The 26879-nt window shown below is 44.3% G+C and overlaps 1 protein-coding gene across 4 annotated transcripts in view; it reads left to right on the top strand.

Moving 5' to 3' along the window:
- Window positions 1-26879, top strand: part of samd12 (sterile alpha motif domain containing 12) — a 122037-nt gene that overhangs the window by 2412 nt on the left and 92746 nt on the right. Inside the window, exon 1 of one of the 4 annotated variants that reach the window (XM_029658012.2) lies at window positions 5098-5226. The exons of 1 other annotated variant lie outside the window; for it this stretch is intronic. Coding sequence is in view for 2 of the 3 variants with exons in the window: in XM_029658009.2 (XP_029513869.1) it covers window positions 6427-6487 (61 nt within the window). In the remaining variant the exon portion in view is untranslated. Of the gene's footprint in view, window positions 1-5097; window positions 5227-5791; window positions 6488-26879 lie in introns of those variants that run through there. 2 more of the 4 variants (XM_029658009.2, XM_029658010.2) reach the window with 2 other exon arrangements.

Raw genomic sequence — 26879 nt, 5'->3', positions numbered from 1 at the left:
TAGCAGGCAGTTTACTCTGGGCACGTTATTCATTCATGCTACTCAATACAGCCATAAGAAGTTTTAAGAACAAATTATTATTTACAATGACGGCCTACACCGTCAAAACTTGGACGCCACTGGGCCAATTGTGCACCGCTCTATGGGACTCCCAATCACAGCCGGTTGGGATACAGTCTGGATTCGAACCAGGTTGTCTGTAGTGACGCCTATAGCACAGAGATGTAGAGTATTACACCACTGCACCACTTGGGAGCCACTTTTATTAAATCCCTGTATGTACAGGGATTGGGAGAAAGTGACTGGTAGCAGGGTAAATAATAATAATAATAGTAAACAGTATGGGAGCAGCATAAGTGGTGGGTAAGTCTGTGCACGGCGGTGTGTGTGTGTGTATGTAAGTGTGTGTATGTAGTGTGTGTGTGTGTGTGTGTGTGTGTGTGTGTGTGTGTGTGTGTGTGTGTGTGTGTGTGTGTGTGTGTAAGAGTGTCAGTGTAGGCGTGATAGGTGGACATACATGTAAACAGGGCTGAAAAGTGACTGGTTGCAGGAATACATATATACTTATGATAATATACTAATGGTAATATATACATGTAAATAGGCGTAATAGTGACCAGTAGCAGGATACATAGATAGATACTAAATGGTAATGGCAATCAATAATCAATGAACAGCAGCATAGTGGTAGTAATATATGTAAGCAATAATACTTTTAGCAGCAGCGTGGATGTGTGGGTGGCAGTAGTTGTTAGCCATTTAACTTGATTATGTCCAAGGAATAAAAGCTGTTTAGAAGTCTAATGGTCTTAGCCTTGATGCACCAGTACCGCCTGCCAGAGAGGATCATGGAGAACAGTCCATGTCTCGGGTGACTGGAGCATTTGGCAATTTTTCAGGCCTTTTTCTGACACCGCCTGACATGACGTCCTGGGATCTGGGATCTCACCTCCAGTGATGCTCTGGGCTGTCAGCACCGCCATCTGTAGGGCCCTCCGGTCGAGGGCGGTGCAGTTGCCATACTTAGTGATGTGGATAGCGAGGAACTTGAAGCTCTTCACTCCTCGACTGTAAATAAAAACAATAACAAAGCTATTCACTGAGTATACTAAACATTAGGAACACCTGCTCTTTCCATGACGTAGACTGACCAGGTGAAAGCCATGATCCCTTTTTGATATCACTTAAATACACTTCAATCAGTGTAGATGAAGGGGAGGAGACAGGTTGAAGAAGGATTTTTAAGGCTTGAGACTATTGAGACATGGATTATGTATGTGTGCCATTCAGAGGGTGAATGACAAGACAAAACATTTAGGTGCCTTTGAACGGGGTATGGTAGTAGGTGCCAGGCGTACTGATTTGTGTCAAGAACTGCAACGCTGCTGGGTTTTACACGTTCAACAATTTTGCGCGTGTATCAAGAATGGTCCACCAACCAAAGGATATACAGCCAACTTGACACAACTGTGGGAAGTATTGGAGACCATCATCCCTTTGGAACGCTTTCCACACCTTGTAGAGTCCATTCCCTGATGAATTGAGGCTGTTCTGATGGCAAAAGGGGGGGCGGGTGTAACAGCTGTTGGAAGGAGTGGAGGACCAAGGTGCAGTGTGGTACGTGTTCATCTTTTTTATTTGAACTGAACACGGATTAACAAAAAAAACAAAGAAGAGAACGAACAAAAACCGAAACTGTTCTGTTTGGTGCAGAAAGACACAAAACAGAAAACAACTACCCACAAAACCCATGTGGGCAAGAGCTACCTAAGTATGGTTCTTAATCAGAGACAACGATAGACAGCTGCCTCTGATTGAGAACTACACCCGGCCAAACACACAGAAATAGAAACACATAGAAAAAGAACATAGAATGCCCACCCAAATCACACCCTGACCAACCCCAAAATAGAGACATAAAAAGCTCTCTACGGTCAGGGCGTGACAGTGGGGGTGCAACTCAATATTAGGAAGGTGCTCCAGTACGAGTCAATGTGCAGGGGTACGAGGTAGTTGTGGTAATTGAGGTAATATTGTATGTACATGTGGGTAGGGGTAAAAGTAACTAAGCAATCAGGATATACAGTATAATAAACAGAGTAGCAGCAGCGTATGTGAAGTGTGAAAGTGTCTCTCCGTGTGTGTGTGGCAACTATATGCATGTGTGTGTGTGTGTGTGTGTGTGTGTGTGTGTGTGTGTGTGTGTGTGTGTGTGTGTGTGTGTGTGTGTGTGTGTGTGTGTGTGTTGGAATGTCAGTGTAGTATCTGTGAATGTGTGTAGTGAGTGTGCATAGAGACAGTGCAAGGGAGTCTGTGTAAAACAATTAAGATAAATAAATAATAAAGGGGTCAATGTAAATAGTCCAGGTGGCCATTTTATTAATTGTTCAGCAGTCTTATGGCTTGTGGGTAGAAGCTGTTCAGGTGCCTTTTGGTCCCAGACTTGGCGCTCCGGTACCTCTTGCCATGCGGTAGCAGAGAGAACAGTCTATGACTTGGGTGGCTAGTGTCTTTGCCAACTTTTAGGGCCTTCCTCTGACACCGCCTGGTATAGAGGTCCTAGGTGGCAGGGAGTTCGTTTCCAGTGATGTACTGGGCCATATGCACTACCCCCTGTAGCACCTTGCGGTCAGATGCAGAGCAGTTGCCATTCCAAGCAGTGATGCAGCCAGTCAAGATGCTCTCAATGGTGCAGTTGTAGAAGTTTTTGAGGATCTGAGGGTCCATCTCAAATCTTTTCAGCCTCCTGAGGGTGGAAGAGGCGTTGTCGTGCCCTCTTCACGACTGTGTTGGTGTGTTTGGACCATGATAGGTCCTTAGTGACGTGGACACAGAGGAACTTGAACCTCTCGACCTGCTCCTCTACAGCCCAGTCGATGTGAATGTGGGCGTGTTCGACCCTCCGTTTCCTGTGGTACATGATAAGCTTCTTTGTCTTGTCCACGTTGAAAGAGAGGTTGTTGTCCTGGTACCACACTGCCAGGTCATTGATCTCCTCCCTTTAGGCTGTCTCTTCATTGTCGGCGATCAGGGCTACCACTGTTAATGATGGTGTTGGAGTCGTGTGCGGCCACGCAGTAGTGGGTGAACAGGGTAGCCCCTAGTGGGTGAACAGGGAGTACTGGAGGGGACTGAGCAAGCACCTCTGAGAGGCCCATGTATTGAGGGTCAGTGTGGTGGATGTGTTGTTGCCTGCCCTCACCATCTGGGGCGGGCCGTCAAGAAGTCCAGGATTCAGTTGCAGAGGGAAGTGTTTAGTCCCAGGGTCCTTACCTCAGTGATGAGCTTGAATGCTGAGCTGTAGTCAATGAACAGCCTTCTCATGTACAGTAGGGGTTTCTTTTGTCCAGGTGGGAAAAGGCAGTGTGGAGTGCAATAGAGATTGTGTCATCTGTAGATCTGTTGGGGCAGTATGCGAATTGATGTGGGTCCAGGGTTTCTGGGATGATGGTATTGATGTGAGCCATGACCAGCCTTCCAAAGCATTTCATGGCTACAGATGTGTGTGGGACAGGGAAGTAGTCATTTAGACAGGTTACCTTGGCATTCTTAGGCACAGGGACTATGGTGGTTTGCTTGAAACATGTAGGTATTACAGACTGGGTCAGAGAGTGGTTGAACGTGTTAGTGAAGACAACGCATTCTCTGGTAGGCTCACATCACTGGGCAGCTCTCGGCTGGGTCTCCCTTTAATCTGTGATAGTTTGCAAGCCTACGCACTATGCAGTAGCACTGTGAGCATCATGCTTGTGAGCCTATGGGAACACACACACACAGACATAAAATGTTGTGATACTGGAAGAAAGAATAAGAAAGACACTTTCAGTTCAAGTCATTTTTGTTAGGTTTATCCATTTATTTTCTTCAATCCCCTGGCACTTACAGTTTCAGAAAAGGAAATTAAGTAAATCTTAAATATAACTTGCTAATTGGTGTTCCAAATTAAACACTTCCTAAAATCGGGAAATTGCCTACACTCCCCACAATTCTTTGAGGGGCAGTTGCTGTGCACCCCAGTTTTCCAGCAGCAAGTGATAACCAAAACGCCGATGTACAATCAAAGCATATTGAGTTCTACATTCTACTACTGTATGAATGATTCCCGAATGTATAGAGTAGCAGAATGGCTGTCGAAGGTAAGATAACTCAATGTTGTTTATTAAAATTGGTTGTTTATTTTGTTTCAGCAGTGAGACGAGGCATGATATCACTTTCTATGGATGAATCAACCCGATATAGGCAGTGAGGGGATTCAATTATCTGGCCCGGGTTACCTCGTTGGGAGGATTTTGTACTGGGTGAAAAGTGAGGAAGTTATTTGAAGCAGGCCCGGGTTGAACCGGGCAAAGACCCATCACCTCATTGGGCGTAAACTGGAAGGGACGAGCGCCCTTCTCAAATGGAACAGTAATCTGCACCGCTCTGTCATTTTGTCAGCAAGGCAGCATGGTGCATCATCCAGAAACATACATCTCTTTTCTGTCAAATAAAAGTTCACATTTTCTAACTAGTTTTCATTGCGAAGGCAGATAAAGCATTTTTATAAAGCATTTTTATCAAAATCCTACTAATAAATACATGTGCTTAAATACGTCACTTTTGTTTTAAGCCGACTTCGCTCGAATGCGATCAACTTTCAAGCCGGGGCAAAACACACCTACACGGACGCCTGTGAGAGATTAATCGAACCCTCAGTGATTTCATTCGTTTTGGAACTGGGCTGACTCCTGGGCGTGAGCCAGGTGCCCCAATCAAAGCCAGGGTCAGCTCAAAACAAACGTGAATTATCCTCAGCTAAGTACGATTCTGTGTTTACTTTTCACATGCAAAAATGATTGCTTTTGATTTAAAAAAAAAATGATATGCCTTCAAAACAGATTTTATGGAAAAGAGATGTCTGTTTCTGGACGATGCACCATGCTGCCTTGTTGACAACATGACCGAGCCACAGATTACTGTTTCATTTGAGAAGGGCACTCCTCCCTCACTGCGTTCATGTCACGGGACATTGACCGGTGCACCTTGGCTAAGGTTAATAGAACTCCCTCAGTGATGGGTTTCTTGCACATTTGTTTTGTGAACGGTAGGCTTAATGGAGTTGCCAACAACCAGATGCATCCGGTTTTAAGGGATACAGCTAATTCAACCTAGCTTCCTTTTTTTTTTGCTGAAAACCGGAGAAGTTTTACTCTGCCCAATATCTGTCCACAAAAATAAGCCCATGAGGTGAGTCATTTCTGCATGGAGGTCAATGAGTGTTGAATTTAGTCAACAACAATTGCAATTACTAATTTGCTACATGAGGTATATTTGATTAAATTAGAAGTAATGGTTCGGTTGTTACAAATGCACTGATATAAGTGGACACACATTTTGGCAATTTATCCCAAAACGACTTTATATTGGAGCGTTCCTGTGATCAAAGAGCTAGATAGAGGACTCATCACCATTTTAAAGTAGCCAACTGGGTGGGGATTCTTATGAGTTGGGAGTAAATCAGCCAATGAAGAAGAAAATGTACTTCTTTAAAATGGAGATGAGCAGCGCTGGAGATCAGTAGCGCTGCCCATATGCAGTCACAGACGTTATAATAGCTCTGATACCAAGATTAGCCCTCTATCTATCTCTATGGCATGTTGTTCACATCTTGCCCTCTCATCAGCTAGAATGCTCCTCCTGCTCCTGCCTTCCATCTTTGAGGACATGCATTTCTATTGTTGGAGCGGTCACTCGAATATCTTGTCACTATAAACTACTATAAACTATCCTTGGTTACCTGCGCTCAAATGTGAAAGCCTGTGATTGGACGATATTGCAGTTGCCGCGCTCTATATAATTTTTGGCCTGGTCATCGGTCATCTATTCCTACAGTGCAGTTGATATGTATACCACAATGGTGTTTGCAAAGAGGGAAAGCAGGCCATTCACATGATATACAGATCAGTATTAATACGCAGGCGTCAGTCGGTATTTGAAACCCTGTGTAGCGTTGCTTCGAAAGAGCTGTGATGAAAATACTAGAGAATAGGTCTTTGTCTTCAATAATGATTTACAGTCTATGCGGGTGTGGGTAAATTTAGAGCAACCGTTTGAATAATTAGTCTAAATTTGTGACGCGCGCTGTTACCGTGCGGTGCTTGAGGTCTGCACCTGTTCACTAACATGCTGAAGCCCGTGGTGAGTGCTCCATCTGCGTAGGAAACATCACTTTTTGACATTTTAAAGCCTTTTATTTGAATTAACTAGAGAGCGCGTTATTTCTGCAGAGTATTTACAGTAAGGTCTAGTTTAGCAATTATGCCATGTAGGCAAGCGAACGGCTTTGTTCAGACCAGTGATAATTAGCCTTTAGTGTCGTAAGGCGACGTTGTGGACCATCTGTGAAGAAGGCAAGACGAATAGATCGCCATAGTGTGCAGTTCCGCGATGCTCGGCCAGTCACCTCACCTTATTGGAGGTATCTTGTGGATCCAGAATCCAATGAGAGGTATGTTTGGTGGGTTCATAACCTATGGGAGTATACTTATAATGAAACCCTTCTCTGTGTCAGGTGGTGACGAGAATTATTGTGGACAGGTTGCCTATCTTATGATCGTACTGATGCTATCACTTTTCGATCCCAAACGGTCTCTCTGTTTCACTTCTCCAGTAAAAATGTAACGTGTTTTGGTGTAATCAACACCTACCACCACTCATTTTAAATGCAACATTTGTTCAAGCTGAACCGTGTGATCATCATGTGTGCTTCATTCATGTATTGTCCTGGGTCACCCCTGCATCTCCTGGGATTTTGTATTATTATGTAGGACTGGTGAGGAAAGAAGTCTTAAACTCCTATGTAGCCCACATGACCAGACTGCAGACTCAGGTCTATTCAACATGTCCTTGCTCTAAATCTTGTTATACCATTTTAACATTTTCTCAACGACCAACTTCACTGTGGTACACTTAGCTATATTTGCAGATAAAGTATGCCTTTATCTGCAAAAATGATTTTGACGCCGCAATAATCTCTTGCTTTGCAGAGATTGTGTGTAGATATGTGAACTGCACATCAGAGGAATTTCTAATCTCGCCCAAGGTCAGGTCTTATTCTGCTGAAGCTCCCCAAACATCATTGTAATGCACTGGAGATTGTATTTGGATATTTGTTTTGTCTTATGCAGAATATGCAGCTTTTCCACACTTTTAATAAGGATGTCCCCATATCTAGACATTTAACTCTTACCAATACCACATAGGGCCTACGCACAGAGAGACAAAATGTACCTTGGTCCTACTCTCTAACCTGCAAGAAAGTCCTGCAATGAATATAAATCTGTGTAGGCTGTTCTGTGATTGAGTCCTTTCTATGCTGGGTTTCAGCAACCTGGATTCAGGGTTAGACAACATAGTAAACATAGATCCGGGACACTCCATTTAGTATGATATGGTATGTATTTATTTGTGTATGTCCATTATGGTTGGGCGGTATCACGATATTCCTACCGTCGTAGTCTTATATCGGAATATGAGGCGGCATATTGACAGGTTGTGTTTTATATAAAAAAGCAAGTGATTTTTTGTTTTGTTGCTTCAATAGAGTGATCGGGGACGTGCATCTATAGTTTTCCTTCATGGAAAATATACTGAACAAAAATATGAACGCAACATGTTAAGTGTTGGTTTCATGAGCTGAAATTTCCATATGCACAAAAAGCTTATTTCTCTAAAATGTTGTGCACAAATTTGTTTACAACCCTGTTATTATTTGTAATTTGCCAAGATTTTCCATCCACCTGACAGGTGTGTCATATTAAGCAGCATGGTCATTACACAGGTGTACCGCGTGCTGGGGACAATAAAATGCCACTTTAAAATGTGCAGTTCTGTCACACAACACAACGCCACAGTTGTCTCAAGTTTTGCGGGAGCCTGCAGTTGACATGCTGACTGCAGGAATCTTTACAAGATTACGAGAATTGAATGTTAATTTCTCTACCATAAGCTGCCTCCAAAGTTGTTTTAGAGAATTTGGCAGTGTATTTCTGTCTGTAATAAAGCCCTTTGTGGGGGAAAAACTCATTCTGATTGGCTGGGCCTGGCTCGCAAGTGGGTGGGACTACCCCATGGCTGCCCCCCTGCCCAGTCATGTGAACTACATAGGTTATTGCCTAATTAATTCATTTTTAATTAACTGATTTCCTTATGAACTGTAACTAAGTCAAATCTTTGAAATTGTTGCGTTTTATATTTTTCCATTATGTCAAAATTGTGAGACAGCCTATGGGCAGACACCGTGCCTCCCTCATATCTTCACACACATACCCTTGATTAAAGACCAGTGCTGTTACAAATGTGCTGTTCTACTTGACGGTGACTCTATGCGATGAAGCCCAACTTAATACTGCTGTGAAAACATGTAGAGGATGTAATTCTCATAAAGTTGTCTGTGATGTCATAACTGGTGTTGCGTCATGACAAGTGATTACGAACAGTCGTGACACAATGTCCCGCTGCATGATCTGCTGTATGACAGTGAAAGCTTATCTTGCACATACTGACATAAGTTGTTATGACTGCTTATGTCATCTGTTGCATATTACTTGGGACACTGTACGCGGCTTTGTAGCTGAGGGTTCCAGGGAACTGTTACAGAACATTTCTTAACACCATGCCCAAACCGGACGTCCGCCATCGTGCGCAAATTGATTTTGTCCCCCCCCACACCAAACGCGATTACGACAAGCATGTTGAAATATCAAAACAAACTCTGAACCAATTATATAGATTTGAGGACAGGTCGAAAAGCATTAAACATTTATGGCAATTTCGCTAGCTTGCTTGCAGTTGCTTAACCCTTGATTTAAAAACAGTGTTTACCCCTTTGGCCGAGCCTGTCCATTCCCTTCAGTCTGGCAACTCTCTGCTCAGCCTCTCTAATGCATCCTACCCCGACCCTCCTCCCTGTGCGTCCATTCAGAAGCCTAAATCGAATCCCTCAGTTCCGCCGGCCCAGAGCCCTGGCCGTCAGCGAGGCCTCTCAGCCCAGGGGAAGATGCTGGCTACACTTCCCAAGGAACCTGACAGGCTCTTTGTTGCACCTCAACACTAGCCTCTTTCACTTCGTTTACTCGGGGCTTTGCGGAAGCACCCACAGTATAGGGAGAAAACACTTTTATCAGCACCTACGTGATATATCATACTTATTAACCTCAAAGCTGTGGTTGTCAGTGATACACAAGAATATGAATGTTTTCTAGCTATTTCTTCTGTGTTCTAGTCATTCAGTAGCCGTATGTAGTACATTACAACCTCAGTAGTATCTTTGGCCATATTCTAGTCAATAAAAGCGGTTAGGATGGAAAATATATTGTACCAGAGTCGTTATGGTTTCAAAATACCCACAAATTGTCTTCATATTCACAGAGCAGCCTATATTTTGTCAGTCACTGATTAGATAGCCTCCTATTCCTCCCACTGAGCTTGTGTAACTGCCAATTTACTGAAGTGGATTAGATGTCAATTGGAAGGCGTCCTTTTTAACTTTTTTTACACAGACTCACACTGAATTTATATACTGAGGCAGAGTCACACACAGAGCTACAGGGATGAGGTAACACAGCCTAATTTTAGACCTGATGAATATGCAATTGACGCAAGGCACAGAGCACGTACCTGCTGATGTCTCCCCGCTGTGTACTGTAACACCAACTCCTGTAGTTTTACTGTCTGTCAGAAGAATCAATTCACTCAGTCAACGGCGTGAATTACCTTTTTAAAAGGGGCTTTCACGCCAAATTGGTTGGGTGCAGTTTTTCCGAACACTACATGTTAACCCCTTAGTTTGGTTTGTTTGCACTCGGGGGGGGGGGGGGGGGGCGCTGTAAAAGGGTGGTCTCGGTCCGGTATATTTCGTATCATGGTGCGGGTTGCTGCAGGTGAAGAATCCAGTCCGGACCAAACACAGGAAAAGAACCAGAGTCGCGCAATATTATTGGTTGCTTGACTGTGAACATTTGATGAAACAAATACAGTATCATATCTTGATATCGCTGAAACATTCTGTGAGTAGCAGGGCATTTATGAGCGCATCCGATGCAGATTAGGGGAGATGGGGAGGCTATGCTGGGATATAGACTACTGAATATAGCCTATTCACACAGCAGTTAGAGGGGCTATCGTGCTGTTTCCTCATGCATGTTGTTGAAAGGTAATATGAAGATTGGGGACAAAAGTGATGCTTCATGATAATCTGAAATGGATTGCATGGACACATGCTTTTGTTCAGGAGTGTTTGTATGTTTGACATTTTGTCAATGTGAAACCACTCGGACCAAATGAAAGAAAATAAATAAATACAATGTAACATATAGTCGAACTCTGATTCGAACTAGAGCTCAAAAGTGCGTGAAAACGCCCTAAGAAAATACTAGAGAGGAAAAACAACTTAAAGTAGGAATGTCTTGGACATGCCAATTACCCTTTTAGAAACTCCTCTCTTAGTTAGAAATATGATTCCCATCTCCTTTTGAATAAAGGGTGCGGCCAAAATGGCACCCTATTCCCTTTACAGTGCACTAGTTTTGATCTGCGCCCTGGTCAAAGGTAGTACACTATAATAGGAGCAAGGTGCCATTTGGGACGCAGAATTGAGTCATGGTGCACCCTGCTGTGTACTCTGCTTTGTAACTTCGGATGACCATGAAGTTTGCCGAGCCCCATTCTGCTGCGTGGTTTTGAAGTGAGACAATTTCAGAGTCATTGATATAAATGTGGGCACAGAGGAGGGACTCGATGTCAGAGGAAGTCCGTAGAGGCTTCTTTACTGAATTTTTTCTTACGATATATATTTTTTTTGTGCCATGACATCTTTCGCACGAGGTGAGCGAGATGTCTTGAGGTACTGTAAGAGAGATGTCTTGGTAAGCAATGACATTTTATGCATGATGGAATACCTGATTTAGAATACACTCTGTTTACTGGGTTATAGAGATAGATAGATATCTATATCCCATTGGGGTTGTTCAGATGTTTTTTTAAGACGTCAGTGAAGATACCAACCATACTCTGGTTGGCATCTGGGCACATAACCAGCAGTCTTTGCGATTAGATAATCTGACCATGTAGTCTGACGTCATAAGGATGCCGTTGTAACCTGTTCTGGGAAATGTAGCTTCCTGAGATTCACCTAACACAGTCATTCAGGAGGTGTCACGCCCTGACCTCTGAGAGCCTTTTTATTTCTCTATTTGGTTAGGTCGGAGTGTGATTTCGGTGGGCATTCTAGTTTTTCTATTTCTTTGTTGGCTGGTGGTTCCCAATCAGAGGCAGCTGTCAATAGTTGTCTCTGATTGGGGATCATACTTAGGCAGCCTTTTTTCCCACCTTTAGTTTGTGGGATCTTGTTTTTGTGTAGCGCCTGTGAGCACTCCAGTCGTTATGTCTCGTTTGCTGTTTATTGTTTTTGTTGTCGAGTTTCATTTGAATAAACATGTAGAACTCTATGCACACTGCGCCTTGGTCTGCTCATTTCAACGATCGTGACAGAAGATCCCACCACCCACGGGACCAAGCAGCGAGCCCAGGAGGAGTGGAGGACATCCTGGACGTGGGACGAAATCATGGCAGGAGACAGAAGCCTGCCATGGAAGCAGGCGGAGGCAGCGAAGGAGCAACAGTGACGACGCCGGGGTTCGCGGCCACAAAGACAGCCCAAAGGACAGCCCGAGGTGGTGGTCGACGGTGCCGAGGTGTGAACCAGAGACAACCTGGGAGGAGGTAGAGAGGTGGTCGGTCGACCCAGGGAGAGTGCCAGAGCCCGCCTGGGATTCAATAGAACAATGCGAGGAGGGATACCGGAGAATGGAGTTGGCGAGGAGTATGCGGCACGTAGGCGTTTGGAGGAGCGTATCACCAGTCTGGTGCAATCTGTGCCGGTCCCACACATCAGGCCTCCAGTGCGCCTCCCCAGTCCGGTACATCCTGTGTCTCCTCCTCGTACTCGCCCTGAAGTACGTGTCCCCAGTCCGGTACGTCCTGTGCCTGCTCCCTACACTCGCCCTGACATACGCCTCCACAGCCCAGTACGTCCTGTGCTACCTCCCCGCACTCGCTCTGAGGTGCGTGTAACCAGCCCGGTGCCACCAGTACCAGCCCCACGCCCCGGTCCAGAGCCTCCTGAGACGGTCCCCGAACCGGAGCCGCCACCGAGGCTAGATGCCCACCCGGACCCTCCCCAATGGAGTCAGGTTTTGCGGCCGGTGTCCGCACCTCTGGGAGGGCGGGAGGGTACTGACGCGCCTTGTCCTTTTAGAGCCTTTTTATTTGGGTGGTTTGGGTGGGCATTCTAGTTTTTCTATTTCTTTGTTGGCCGGGTATGGCTCCCAATCAGAGGCAGCTGTCTATCGTTGTCTCTGCTGTTTATTGTTTTTGTTGGTGAGTTTCATTTTAATAAACATGTGGAACACTATGTACACTGCTCCTTGGTCTGCTCATTTCAACGATCGTGACAGGAGGGCACTTGCCTTGCCTACTGTACTCACCATATAGAAGGATGAATGTTTTAGGGGTTGCATAAAATACCCATGAGGCTCGTCATACCTCCTCATACCCATGGGTTGGACCAAGCTTTAAAATCCGCAGCTGCTGAAGTCGAAAAAGTACAGAAACCCTCAAAGCTTATTTTTCAGTCATGATTATTCTAGGCACTTAGTTTTTTTTGTTCTTTGCCGTTGTGCCTTCTGCTGAAATATTAAACACTGTCCTTATGCTCCAAATCGAGCATATTTTTGTATTTGACTCTGTGTTTGATGCCCAGCTCAAATACTGTAGCTTACTGCCTCAGCTACACACCCAACGGTGTGAGTTAAATTTTGTATTCGGAGAATGCATCAGTTTCTGGCTCACATCGGACAGCCTATCAGAGGCCAGCCTGGGGGCCATGGTGGAGCCGGGCAGGGTTTGAACACTTACATTTTTATATGATTTCAGGGTGAATTAGGGAGAGAATTGTGATATGTCGCCTACTTCAGTCAGTCTGAAAGTAAAGCCAGGAAATGAACTCATCAAGCCTGCCGTGCCCAAACACTTCCTGTAGGCCTAGATCAGGTCTTTGGCGGTACTGTCAGGCACATGGTTAGTGGCATCAAAGGTTTGTGCGTACTCTAATACTGTATATTCTAATGTTGGAGTTTACTCATGCATCCCAAGGTTGTAGATGAACCATGTAGACAGAGTTGACCTGTGAATCTTAATGTGCTAATAACCCATGCAGTAACAGTAATGACTCATACCTGAACTTTGCAGCAACCGAGTTGACCTGTCAATCCTGTAGTGACAAAGCTGACCCATGCATGCCAAGGCCCTGTTAGCTGCGATGGCTAAATGCATCTCAATTCAAGTAGCACAGTTGACATATACATTTTGAGGCCTTGTACAAAACAGCCTGTGGCAAAGAACTATGCCAGAGCATCCTGGGGTGACCAAAGTAGAGTAGCTGGTATCGGTACGAGGGTAAATCCATTTGAATTCAATCACATTTTGACAGCACCGCTTGTGATTTGAATGAAACATTCCATCCATTTTTGCCCGTTATAGAATTCAGAAAGTTAAATAAATAAATAAAAATAAAAATTGGATCTGAATGCCAAAATCAAGGTGCTCAAATTGGACCTATTTTGCAGACCCCGCCATCTGTGTCTTCATCACTGGAGAAGATGAACAGTTGAGATTTGATATCATTTCAAAGCTTACAAACAGGTTTGTCAAACTATTTGATAATGTTCTTAAATCATTATTTTGACCTTAAACGTCCATTACCTAAAAATGCGTAAACTCTTGATTTTCTTCCTTCATATTCGCATAGATTAGCTCGTATTTTTTTACATCATCTGAGGTGTCAAATGGTACCACAAAATGGTTGGAGGTCAGAGGTCAGAGAATGTTGTCTTGAATGGGAATATGTTTTAAATTATACTGGCAATATTTCATAGGAAATCTATTGCGATAATAGAATATACATGAGCATTTTAAGTTCGAAGGTGGGTGGACAGGCGGCCATCTTTGTGGTAATAAGCTGAAGTTAAACTGTCAATGGTGTAACCGAAAAATTGCAGTGGTCAGAAGGGATGGGTCCGTTCTATGATTGAAATGACACCCACAAATTATCAAACCGTTTGAAACCCCTGTTTTATAAGATTTTAAACATCGAACTCAACTGTTTTATCTTTTTCAGCGATGAAGACCTGAATAACATGGTATGGTGGGGTGTGGAAAATGGGTCAACTTTGAGCTCCTTTTTCTATCTCGAATGTTTTGGCTTTCATGTCCAAAAAGTCACTTTCTGTCCAATTCTTCCATGGGCAAACATGCGTGGGAAGTTTTGTGTAAATCAAAAGGGAAGCTGTCAGAAAGTGATTGAATTCAAATGGATTTAACCATGCATAGTTGTATATAGTAGTATCTACTTTTTGCCACAGGCTTTGTGTACGGGCCCTTTATGTGTTAGGAAAATATGTGACCAAATATGTGACCCACGTAGTAACAATATTGACTCATCTGTTTAGTGGGGTTATGTTTTTAGTAACTCCGATCAACTGAGATCACCTACTCATCCCAATGCTCTTGTGACTAAGTTGACCCATGCATGTCAATGCCCCATTGGCTGAGATGACCTATCAATCTCAAAGCTGAGCTAGCCATGACATTATAGATGGATGACAAAGTTCCTCTCAACCCCATCCACTCACTGGCTTAGTAAGAGGCACACGAGGTGAAGATCCCCATATGGGACAATGAGCTCCTCTTTCCCTCTTCAAAGAAGTTCCAATTAGTACTTTAAGCAAGCGTGTAACAAGGATCTGACTGTGCCTTCCCCCTGCTGATAGAAAATGTGCTCTTGAAAGTCCTTAGGGTAGTCAGTTGGAGACACACACACACACACACACTCTTACCCTTTTGGAGAGATTTAGCAGGCTTCTCTGACTGTCCTTGCAGAGACTTTTGCTTACAGTAGAAAGGGAGAATCAGTGTTGCCCTGTGTCATTTTTGTCGATGAAATTTGGGCAGTAGGCCTAGGACTGTATTAGTATTTGGATGGGCTATGAAAAGAGATGACCGAGTGAACCGCAGATGGAAGAAGTTAGACTCCATGAAAAAAAAACATTATTCAGACTTCCTCAGTCCATAAATCACAAAAGTTGTTTGCGTTCAGAGCATCTATAGAGAAGTAAAGATGATTTTTCTGCAGCTTCTGAAAAGGCTTATTTGTAGTTAGTGCCCGACGCTACTGTTAGTATTTAAAAGAGCAGCTGCAGGGCTGGCAGCAGAGCCTATGAATTGTCATTTCACTGGAGCCCAGTCAATCCCTGACTCCTCTTCAAGCCCCCTCAGGGTCTCCCCTGGTACGAATGGGGAGAGAGAGAGAGCGCTCACCCCCGTTTCCCCTGTACGCCCTCTAGCGGATCACTAATTAGCTTCACCTTTGGAAAATGTCCCGGGAGTTGGCTGCTGAGGCCCCATCTGTGCTGTACAGGGCTACAGTCAGTTGGCCTCTTTCTCCAGGCCTGGTTTCTGGGTCATGCAGTGTGTGCACAAACAATTCACTCTGCTCTACTTTGACAGCGAAGCCAGAGCGCCCGGGGACCAGCTCACACTGAGCAAACTTCACTTCTGATTATACTGGCTTCTCTTTAGATCTGTGGGTTCAAATATGACTCTGGATACCTGTAGGGAACATATCACCTGGATTTGTAGTACAGATTGACTTTAAATAGCCTACTTGTGTTTCCACAACCTTAACCACCTTGTTTCACCCTTCTATATTGCTATCTTCAATCCAAACGTCGATGTTGTTGATGCTGATATGGGGGCTTTATGCAGCCTGACTTAACAAATATCTGGGGGGAAAGTCTGTAATGCTCATCATTGTATAGCCTTAAGTCAAATTTGAGATCGAAGTATATGACTTGGGGTCTATGCTCATCTCATACTTATCCTTAGCTCGCTTCTAGTACTATACACGATTCAATCACATCTGCCACGCTGATCCTCAACACCGGGGCCCCTCAGGGGTACGTGCTCAGTCCCCTCCTTTACTCTCTGTTCACCCATGACTGCATGGCCAAGCACGACTCAACACCATTAAGTTTGCTGATGACACAGTGGTCAGAAAACAGTGGTAGGCATGACGAACAGTGGTAGGCATGATCACTGACAACAATGAGGGAGGTCAGAGACCTGGCAGTGTGGTGCCATGATAACAACCTCTCCCTCAACGTGATCAAGACAAAGGAGATGATCGTGGACTACAGGAAAAGGAGGGCCAAGCACGCCCCCATTCTCATCGACGGGGCTGTAGTGGAGCAGGTTGAGAGCTTCAAGTCACTTGGTGTCCACATCACCAACAAACTGACAAGGTCCAAACATACCGAGACAGTTGTGAAGAGGGCACAACAATGCCTATTCCCCCTCAGGAGACTGAAAAGATTTGGCACGAATCATCAGATCCTCAAAGTTCTACAGCTGCACCATAGAGAGCAACCGCCTGGTATGGCAACTGCTCAGCCTCAGACCACAAGGCACTACAGAGGGTAGTGTGTACGGCGGAGTACATGACTGGGGCCAAGCTTCCTACCATCCAGGACCTCTGTACCAGGCGGTGTCAGAAGAAGGCCCAAAACATTATCAGACTCCAGCCACCCTCCAGCCACCCTGGACTCCCTGCACATTTACTCTGTACCAGTACCCCTTGTATATAGCCTCTGTTAGGTTCTAAATATCAGAGTAAGAACTCGACGGACACTATGACAGCTTAAACCAAGTTTATTCATCCCAAAGGATCGAACAGCTGAACAGACGATGACATGGTGCTACCGGTGGTGGTGGTGGTGGTGGTGTGTGTGTGTGTGTATATATACTCACCCCAATTTGGGGTGGAGTCTCCTCCTTCTCGCTAAACATTGCATCTTTATTGCTAGGCAGGAAGTTAAGTGATATGGGCAATAAACTGTTCCTTCTCCCTTAATGTGACCTGACCTCGACCCCCTTTGTCACTAATCTATGGCTCTCTCCCCTTATCAGTGCTGCCACCTGATCATCTTCCCTACACTTGGCACATTCCAAGCTTAATTGCACTGATCATATACATTCCTCCTACAGATACACATTAACTGCTGGTGTAGACCCTAGACTATGGCACCCCTCATGTCTCTAGCATAACTAATGATTAATAATATTAAAAGTTTAGAAATATGAACTCGTCACCTCGTTACTGTTATTTATTGTTGCTTTTTTCATGTGTATTTATTTGTTCAGCTGCATTGTTGGTTAAGGGCTTGTAAGTAAGCATTTCACTAAGGTCTATTGAATACTTGTTGTATTCGGCGCATGTGACAAATCAAATTTGATTTGACAAGATTGTTGTCTGAAACTATACGATTACGACAGCGTGATATGAGTCCTTTTATACAGGTGATAAAACACAAGGACATTGGGATGAGCTATTCCAGGGCTGGTATGTTGTAACACTCGTACGACCTTTGAATTCATGACCAACCTTTGTCCTTCCAAAGACCATTGATACAGTACTGCCAACTGCCAAGATGGTGGTTCTATGTATTTCCATTCAGCTCTTTCTCTCTCTTTCCCCCTCATTGACTCTGCCTCACGATGTACGCACAGCGCATGTCAGAGAGGAAAGGGAAGGGGGTGAATGTTCTGGGCTATATATAGTAACTGTTGCAGGGAAAAAAAAGCATCCTTTTTCCTCAACCCCCACCTACCCCACTAAGCCCCCCCCTCCAACAGGACACAGACCAGGCAACTCTCCCTCCATCCTTTCTTCACATCTCCGTCCCTCACCTCTCCTTCCATCCCTCGCCCTCTATCCCTTTTGAATCTCTCTCTTTCTATCTCAGCATTGCTGTAGTTGTACAGACACACTTAACAGAGAATGCATAATGAATTGCTGCTCCAGAATGGTTGAACACCAGTCATGCAATGAGTAACGATATGGAGAGGGAGAAAGAGGGAGAGAGCAGGAGGATAGCTCCGTGCCCTGCATCCTAAGTTGCCTTTGTTTAAAACATGGCCCTCTCATGTATATTGCCCTTTCTATTTGAAAGGAGAATGCATCATGGTTTCTGCCTAGTTCCTCTCAATCTTGGAAGTCCCAGAGCTAGGGTGAATACCGGAAAATTGTTTTACATTGTGGGATGCAACTCGTCTGCCTAGGGAGACGACTCAGAGCGTGAAACTGAAACGGCACCAGATGTATCTGGTAATCACCTAGCCTTGTCAACAAGTCAGTATGCTGATTAAAAATGGTGATAATGAGGTGGCATTGTAAGGGTTCAGTGGAGTTCATGTTTTGCTGCCATTGCGTGTTTACTATTGCTTGGATTTGAAACTCTCAGGGGTTTATGTCTAGTTGTCTAATTTACATTTTGTTTCTATCAGCTCAGATTTGAAACACTTCTCTCAAATTCTGTGCATACATTTGTTTACATCCCTGTTGATGAGCATTTCTCCTTTGCCAAGATAATACATCCAGCTGACAGGTGTGGCATATCAAGAAGCTGATTAAACGGCATGATCATTACACAGGTGCACCTTGTGCTGGGGATAATAAAAGGCAAATGTGCAGTTTTGTCACACAACACAATGCGACAGATGTTTGGAGGGAGCATGCAATTGGCATGCTGACTGTAAGAATATCCGCCAGAGAATTTGGCAGTAAGTCCAACCGGCCACATACCACTTGTATGGCGTCGTGTGGGCAAGCGGTTTGCTGACGCCAACGTTGTGAACAGAGTGCCCCATTGGTTGCGGTGGGGGTTATGGTATGGGCAGGCTACGGACAACGAACACAATTGCAATTTGAATGCAGATACTGTGACGAGATCTTGAGGCCCGTTGTCGTGCCATTCATCCGCCACCATCCCCTCGTGTTTCAGCATGATGATGCACAGCCCCGTGTCGCGAGGATCTGTACACCATTCCTGGAAGCTGAAAATGTCCCAGTTTTTTTTTTTTTCATGGCCTGCACACTCACTTGACAATGTCACACATTAACCATGTTTGGAATGCTCTAGATCGACTTGTACGATAGGGTGTTCCCGCCAATATCCAGTAACTTCACACAGCCATTGAAGACAATGTGAAGGAGATGTGTCAAGCTACATGAGGCAAATGGTCACACCAGATACTGACTGGTTTTCTGATCCACGTCCCTTCTTATTTTTTTATTTTTATTGTATCTGACGACAAACTTATGCATATCTGTGTTCCCAGTCATGTGAAAACCATAGATAATGGCCTACTGAATGTATTTTAAATTGACCGATTTCCTTATGAACTGTAACACAGTAAAAATCTTTCATTGTTGCATGTTGTGTTTTTATATTTTTGTTCAGTATAGTCTTGTAGCCTATAATTGTCACAATCAAATCCGGCAGGACTTTGTCCAGTAACCCATTGTGGTGTCCTCTGCTTTACATTGTCGTGGACTGAAGTGGTAGAGCTACTGCATCAGGTTCAGATGGGCGCCTTGCCTCCTTACTCTATCATAAGGAAACACTTATTTTAAAAACAAAATGGTGTTCCTTGTTGGGTTTCCTGTAATCTCTCGATGACAGTGGCCCAGAATAGGATTTGGCAGCTCTCCCCCACCTGGCATCGCTCCAACATGACTTACATCAGATTTATGGACGTGTCTTTTTTCAATTTTATATCTCCCCACGACACAAATTTGCCTGTCGTGGAAATGTATGAAAATAATCAAATTATTATGCAGCTCGTGTAGTTTGTGTACCCTCCAAAAAATAGTGTGGGGTTAGACTGGATTAGAGTGAATGTGTTTTTAGAGATTACAGTCAAGGAAACGGTTTTCATCTATGACCTTGAGCGTAAGACTGCATGCATTTTATTTATGTGTTCTATTTTTCTATTTTGGATCATTTTGCAAAACTTTTGAGGTGATGGAAAGTTTGGATTTTCAAACCGATTCCATGGTAAGGCCTGACAGAAAGAGTACTGTCTTGTTTTCTGATTAGACTTCAAATAGGGCCCGCAATCTACATTTGATCAATATGTGTGATTTATGTCATGAATGTCAGTGTTATAAAAAGCTTTGGACCTCAATGTTGAATGTCCTCAAAGTAAGATCTTGTTGGCCACTCTACCAAAGGATGTTATCTGCTGCCCTCTAGTGATATTCTAATAGAACAACATTGCACCAAGAAATCACATTTAGATTATGGCGATTCATATTAACAGAACATGCAAGTCGCGGATGCAACGATCTGCTGTCCTTACCGAATTCTGATGCGCACTTTGAAGGTGTTAGAATAACTGTACACGTTTACTTTGCCTCAGCCAACAAGATGAGTAAAGAATCGCAAAATCACTGGCCCATGACAATCTACTACCCCCATAGTGGAAGAGTTTACATATTCTATTGGTCAGCCTGTCGAGAAAGAAATGGCTTTTCCCCAAACAAACTCTGGGACGATAGATCCCAAATTCATACAACCAGTAGGCCTAGGCTAAAAAAAACACGTTAAAAAGCAATGAGTCTGATGCAACTGATCAGATCATTTAGCTTAAACATGTTAATGGAATATTTCATCACATAAGTGCAGCAATGCACACAAGGCACTAAGGCAAGTTAAGTAATAAGTTGCATGGACTACACTAAGTGTTTAGCATGATTTTTGAATGACAACTGTACCTCATCTCTGTACCCCACACACACACACTTATCTTTAAGTCCCTCAGTCGAGCAGTGAGTTTCAAACACAGATTCGACCACAAAGACCAGGGAGGTTGACTATCTGAAGTTATTAATAACAATTTGGATGGTGTATCAATACACACAGTCACTACAAAGATACAGGTGTCCTTCCTAACTCAGTTGCCGGAGAGGAAGGAAACCCCTCAGGGATTTCACCATGCGGCCATTGGTGACTTTAAAACAGTTTTCTCCCTATTTTAAACTCTTGAGGATGACTCAAAAACATTGTAGTTACTAAATGATCGAGTGAGAAGAAGGAGGCCTGTACAGAATAAAAATATTCAGAAACATGCATCCTGTTTGCAGTAAGGCACTAAAGTAAAACTTTGTCCTTAACACAAAACGCTATGTTTGGGGCAACACATCACTGAGTACCACTCTTCATATTTTCAAGTATGGTTATGCTTGTCATCGGCAAGGACTAGAGTTGTATTTTTTGGTGGGGATAAAAATGAACTAAATAGAGCTAAGCACAGGCAAAACCTGGTCTGCTTTCCAAAAGCTGAAGAACATGCGCACATCCAGGTACCTTTTTGCAGGTGCTGGAGTTGAAGGAGGAAAACGCTGCACACTGCTGCTCATGCTCCCAGGTCTTCATCAGGCATCCATTTTCCCAGGTGTTGGTGGAAGGTCGTATGCATGTATGGGCAGTACTCCGTGAAATCACTTCCTGAAACAGGAGGTACAAATGTATAACAGGTTCACAGTATAAAAGTATATGACCATACACAAGGAATGTGATCAATATTTACAGTTTTTTTTTATAGATATATCACACAAGTAGGTGGATTTGGCTATTTCAGCCACACCCATTGCTGACCAGTGTGTACATTTGGGCACACAGCCATGCAATCCCATAGACTAAACATTGGCAGTAGAATGCCCTTACTGAAGAGCCTGGTGACATTCAATGTGGCACCGTCATTTTTATTTTTATTTCACCTTTATTTAACAAGCTAGGCTAGTTGAGAACAAGTTTTCTTTTACAACTGTGACCTGGCCAAGATAAAGCAAAGCAGTTCGACACATAGTCAATAATACAGTAGAGGGAAAAAAAGTGTATATATACAGTGTGTGCAAATGAGGTAATATAAGGGAGGTAAGGCAATAAAAAAATAGGCCATAGTGGCGAAGTAATTACGATATAGCAATTAAACACTGGAGTGATAGATGTACTGCGGTGCAAAGGTGCTAAATAAATACAGTAGTTAGATTGGCTCTGTACATGTGCAATGATCTGTGCGCTGCTCTGACAGCTGGTGCTTGAAGTTAGTGTGGGAGATATGAGTCTCCTGCGTCAGTGATTTTTGCAGTTCGTTCCAGTCATTGGCAGCAGAGAACTGGAAGGAAAGGCGGCCAAAGGAGGAATTGGCTTTGGGGGTGGAACAGTGAAATATACCTGCTGGAGTGCGTGCTGCGGCTGGGTTCTACTGTGGTGACCAGTGAGCTGAGATAAGGTGGGCTTTACCTAGCAAAGACTTGTAGATGACCTGAAGCCAGTGGGTTTGGCAACGAGTATGAAGCGAGGGCCAGCCAACGAGAGCGTACAGGTCACAGTGGTGGGTAGTATATGGGGCTTTGGTGACAAAACGGATGGCACTGTGATAGACTGCATCCAATTTGTTGAGTAGAGTGTCGGAGGCTATTTTGTAAATGACATTGTCGAGGATCGGTAGGATAGTCAGTTTTACGAGGTGAAACAGTTTTACGAGAGAAGGATGCTTTGTTTGTGAAGGATGCTTTGAAATAGCCGATTCTAGATTTAATTTTTGATTGGACACAGTCTAACCAGACACCTAGGTATTTGTAGTTGTCCACATATTCTAGGTCAGAACCGTCCAGAGTAGTGATGCTGGGCTGGAGGGTGCAGGAAACGATCGGTTGATGAGCATGCATTTAGTTTTACTTGCATTTAAGATGTTGGTGAACCAGGCGAGGCAGTCATTTGAGAAGCCAAGGCTGTTGAGTCTGCCGATAAGAATGTGGTGATTTGTGTATATTGGTTCCTAACTTCTCTGAAAAGTTGCATATCACAGGGGCTATTTGATGCTAATGCAGTACGCCACAATGTTTTTGTGCTGGTCGAGGGCAGTTAGGTCTGGAGAGAACCAAGGGCTATATCTGTTCCCGGTTCTACATTTTTTTGAATGGAGCATGCTTATTTAAGATGGTGAGGAATGCCCTTTTAAAGAGTAACCAGGAATCCTCTACTGGCGGGATGAGGTCAATATCCTTCCAGGATACCCGGGCCAGGTCGGTTAGAAAGGCCTGCTCGCTGAAGTGTTTTAGGGAGCGTTTGACAGTGATGAGGGGTGGTCGTTTAACCGCAGTCCCATTATGGATGCAGGCAATGAGGCAGTGATCGCTGAGATCCTGGTTGAAGACAGCAGAGGTGTATTTGGAGGGCAAGTTGGTTAGGATGATATCTATGAGGGTGCCCGTGTTTATGAATTTGGGGTTGTACCTGATAGGTTCATTTGATAATTTGTGTGAGATTGAGGGCATCAAGCTTAGATTGTAGGATGGCCGGGGTGTTAAGCATGTCCCAGTTTAGGTCACCTAGCAGCACAAGCACTGAAGATAGATGGGGGGGGCAATCAATTCACATGTGGTGTCCAGGGCACAGCTGGGGGCAGAAGGTGGTCTATAGCAAGTGGCAACGGTGAGAGACTTGTGTCTGGAAAGGTGGATTTTTAAAAGTAGAAGCTCGAATTGTTTGGGCACAGACCTGGCTAGTATGACAGAACTCTGCAGGCTATCTCTTACACTCCGCCCCCTTCGGCAGTTCTATCTTGTCGTAAAATGTTATTGTTAGGGATGGAAATTTCAGGCTTTTTGGTGGTCTTCCTAAGCCAGGATTCAGACACAGCTAGGACATCTGGGTTGGCAGAGTGTGCTAAGGCAGTGAATAAAACAAACTTGGGGAGGCTTCTAATGTTAGCATGCATGAAACCAAGTCGTTTACGGTTACAGAAGTCAACAAATGAGAGCTCCTGGGGAATGGGAGTGGAGCTAGGCACTGCTGGGCCTGGATTAAGCTCTACATCACCAGAGGAACAGAGGAGGAGTAGGATAAGGGTACGGCTAAACGCTATAAGAACTGGTCGTCTAGTACGTTCGAAACAGAGAGTAAAAGGAGCAGGTTTCTGGGCGCGATAGAAAAGATTCAAGGCATAATGTACAGACAAAGGTATGGTAGGATGTGAATACAGTGGAGGTAAACCTAGGCATAGAGTGACGATGAGAGAGATATTGTCTCTAGAAAAATTTTAACCAGGTGATGTCACTGCATATGTGGGAGGTGTAACTGAAGGGTTAGCTAAGGCATATTGAGCAGGGCTGGAGGCTCTGCTTAAGTGAAATAAGACAATCACTAACCAGAACAGCAATGGACAAGGCATATTGACATTAGGGAGAGGCATGCGTAACCCGGTGATCATAGGGGTCCAGTGTGTAGTTAAGCTGGCTGGAGACACGGCGATTCAGACAGGTAGCGGGCCGGGCTAGCAAGCTAGCAGAAGGGCCTTATAGGTACGTCGCAACTAAATAAGTCTGTTGTAGCCTCCTCGTGCGGGGCCTCCTCGTTGCAAAAACAACCCTCGGGCAGATTACGTCAGTAGTCCAGTCGTGATGGATTAGCAGGGCTTCGTGTAGTAAAAGGGGTCCAGGCTAATTGGCAAAATAGGTATTGTAGCCCAAGGAGTGGCTGATGGACCTCTTCAGCTAGCCGGGAGATGGGCCTAGCATGGGCTAGCTCCAGGCTAATTGGTGCTTGCTTCGGGACAGAGACATTAGCCAGGAGTAGCAACTCGGATTGCAGCTAGCTAGCTGCAATGATCCAGGTGAAAAGGTTCAGAGCTTGCGGTAGGAATCCGGAGATATGGAGAGAAAATAATTCCGGTATGCTCTGGTTTGAATCGCGTTGTGCAAACTAGTGAGGGATTTCCGAGCTAGAGGTTAGCTGATGACCGCTACCAGTGGTTAACTGACCACTATCTAGTATCTAGTTAGCGGGCTAGCTTCTGTTGGGGGATTCTGGTTCGAAAGTAAAGAAAAATACTTTAAAAAATAGCAGATCAATACCACATTGCATGAGGCAAGTTGCAGGAGAGTATTTTGAAGTTGAGGTTTAGGAAAAATATAAAAAAAATATGCAAAGAAAAAATATATAAAAGATGTATACACGGGACAAGATGAGGACAAAGACGTCTGTCTGCTACACCATCTTGGAACAAAACTGCAGTCTGGACCCCAGTTCTAGGAGATAGTCATGGTCACGTAACGTGTTCATGGAAAACTCCTGGCCATAGACATGACTTAATGTAATCTTTAAAAAATATACATAAGGAATATAAGGCTGATTTTAGTCAGGTGCCCAGTGATCCAGTAGAGTTCTGTTACTTACACAAACACTGAGGGGGAGTAAATTGGTGGGAACTCATTGACTCATTGTTTTTGTAAAGTAGAAGCGTTTAGGAGCAACAATGGCTCAACCGCGAAGTGGTAGGCCACACTAGCTCACAGAACGGGACCAATGAGGGCTGTAGCGTGTAAAAATCATCTATCCTCAGTTGCAGCAATCAGTACCGAGTTTGAGACTGCCTCTGGAAGCAACTTAAGCACAATAACTGTTTGTTGAGATCTTCATGAAATTAGTTTACATGGGCGAGCAGCCGCACAAAAGCCTAAGCTCACCATGCACAATGCCAAGCGTTGGCTGGAGTGGTGTAAAAGATGGAAACGCATCCTCTAGAGTGATGAAACACGCTTCGCCATCTGGCGGTTCCGACGGATGAATCTGGGTTTGGCGGATGCCAGGAGAACGCTAACTGCCCCAATGCCTAGTGCCAACTGTAAAGTTTGGGGGAGGAGGAATAATGGTCTGGGGCTGTTTTTCATGGTTCGGGCTAGGCCCCTTAGTTCCAGTGAAGGGATATCAATGGTACAGCATACAATGACATTCTAGACAATTCTGTGCTTCCAACTTTGGAGGAGACCCTTTCCTGTTTCAGCATGACAATGCCCACGTGCACAAAGCGAGGTCCATACAGAAATTGTCTGTCGATCAGTGTGGAAGAACTTGACTGGCCTGCATAGAGTCCTGATCTCGCCGACTGCGAGCCAGGCCTAATCACCCAACATCAGTGCCCAACCTCACTAATGCTCTTGTGGCTGAATGGAAGCAAGTCTCTGCAGCAATGTTTCAACATCTAGTGGAAAGCCTTCCCAGAAGAGTAGAGGCTGTTATAGCAGCAAATGGGAGACCAACTCTATATTAATGCCCATGATTCTGGAATGAGATGTTCGACGAGCAGGTGTCCACATACTTTTGGTAGTGTGTATGCGCAAGTGTGTGTGTGTGTGTGTGTGTGTGATCTCTCACACTATTCAATTTGGGCAAAAAAAGCATTTGGACATTTTGGAACTATAAAAACGGTTTTAAGTTAAGGCCAAAGGAGACCGTGTGTTGAGCCTGTGGATCCAGAAAGATTCCCTTTTGAAGATGGGTTTCAGTTGTGGGTCAGTATCCATAATGTCCCAGTGCTGCCTGATAATGTCCTTTTTAAATGCCTTTCCCACTGGTGAGTATTCTGCTTTTACTTTTTGGTTGAAGGCTTTCCAAGTGTGTTAGCCCTTCAAAACAATCATTTGCATGTTTTATCCAATTTGTCGTTTGTAGCCCTCTTCCTTTTGTGAGGTCCGTGGTCGGTTTCTGGTAAGAAGCTTCAGAGCTGCGTATTCTTCTGATGCTGCTGAATTGACTAACAGTGAGACTTTTAAAATAAGTGGACGTGGCTGGAAGCTGTCACCTCTTGAGGGTGGTTTCCTATAGAGATCTGTAGAGGGAGGGTTTTGTCCTTTATAAAACTGATTTTGTGATAGGGCGTAGTTAATGGTGAAACGATGGTGCTCATTCATAGTTTCATTTATTTATATTTAAAAAATGTATTTACCCCCTTTTCTCCCCAATTTCGTGGTATCCAATTGATTTTTAGTAGCTACTATCTTGTCTCATCGCTACAACTCCCGTACGGGCTCGGGAGAGACGAAGGTCGAAAGCCATGCGTCCTCCGAAACACAACCCAACCAAGCCGCACTGCTTCTT

The sequence above is a fragment of the Oncorhynchus nerka genome, linkage group LG4 (genome assembly GCF_034236695.1).
Source record: "Oncorhynchus nerka isolate Pitt River linkage group LG4, Oner_Uvic_2.0, whole genome shotgun sequence".
Classification (NCBI taxonomy): domain Eukaryota; kingdom Metazoa; phylum Chordata; class Actinopteri; order Salmoniformes; family Salmonidae; genus Oncorhynchus; species Oncorhynchus nerka.
This window is presented reverse-complemented; position numbering and strand designations above follow the sequence as displayed.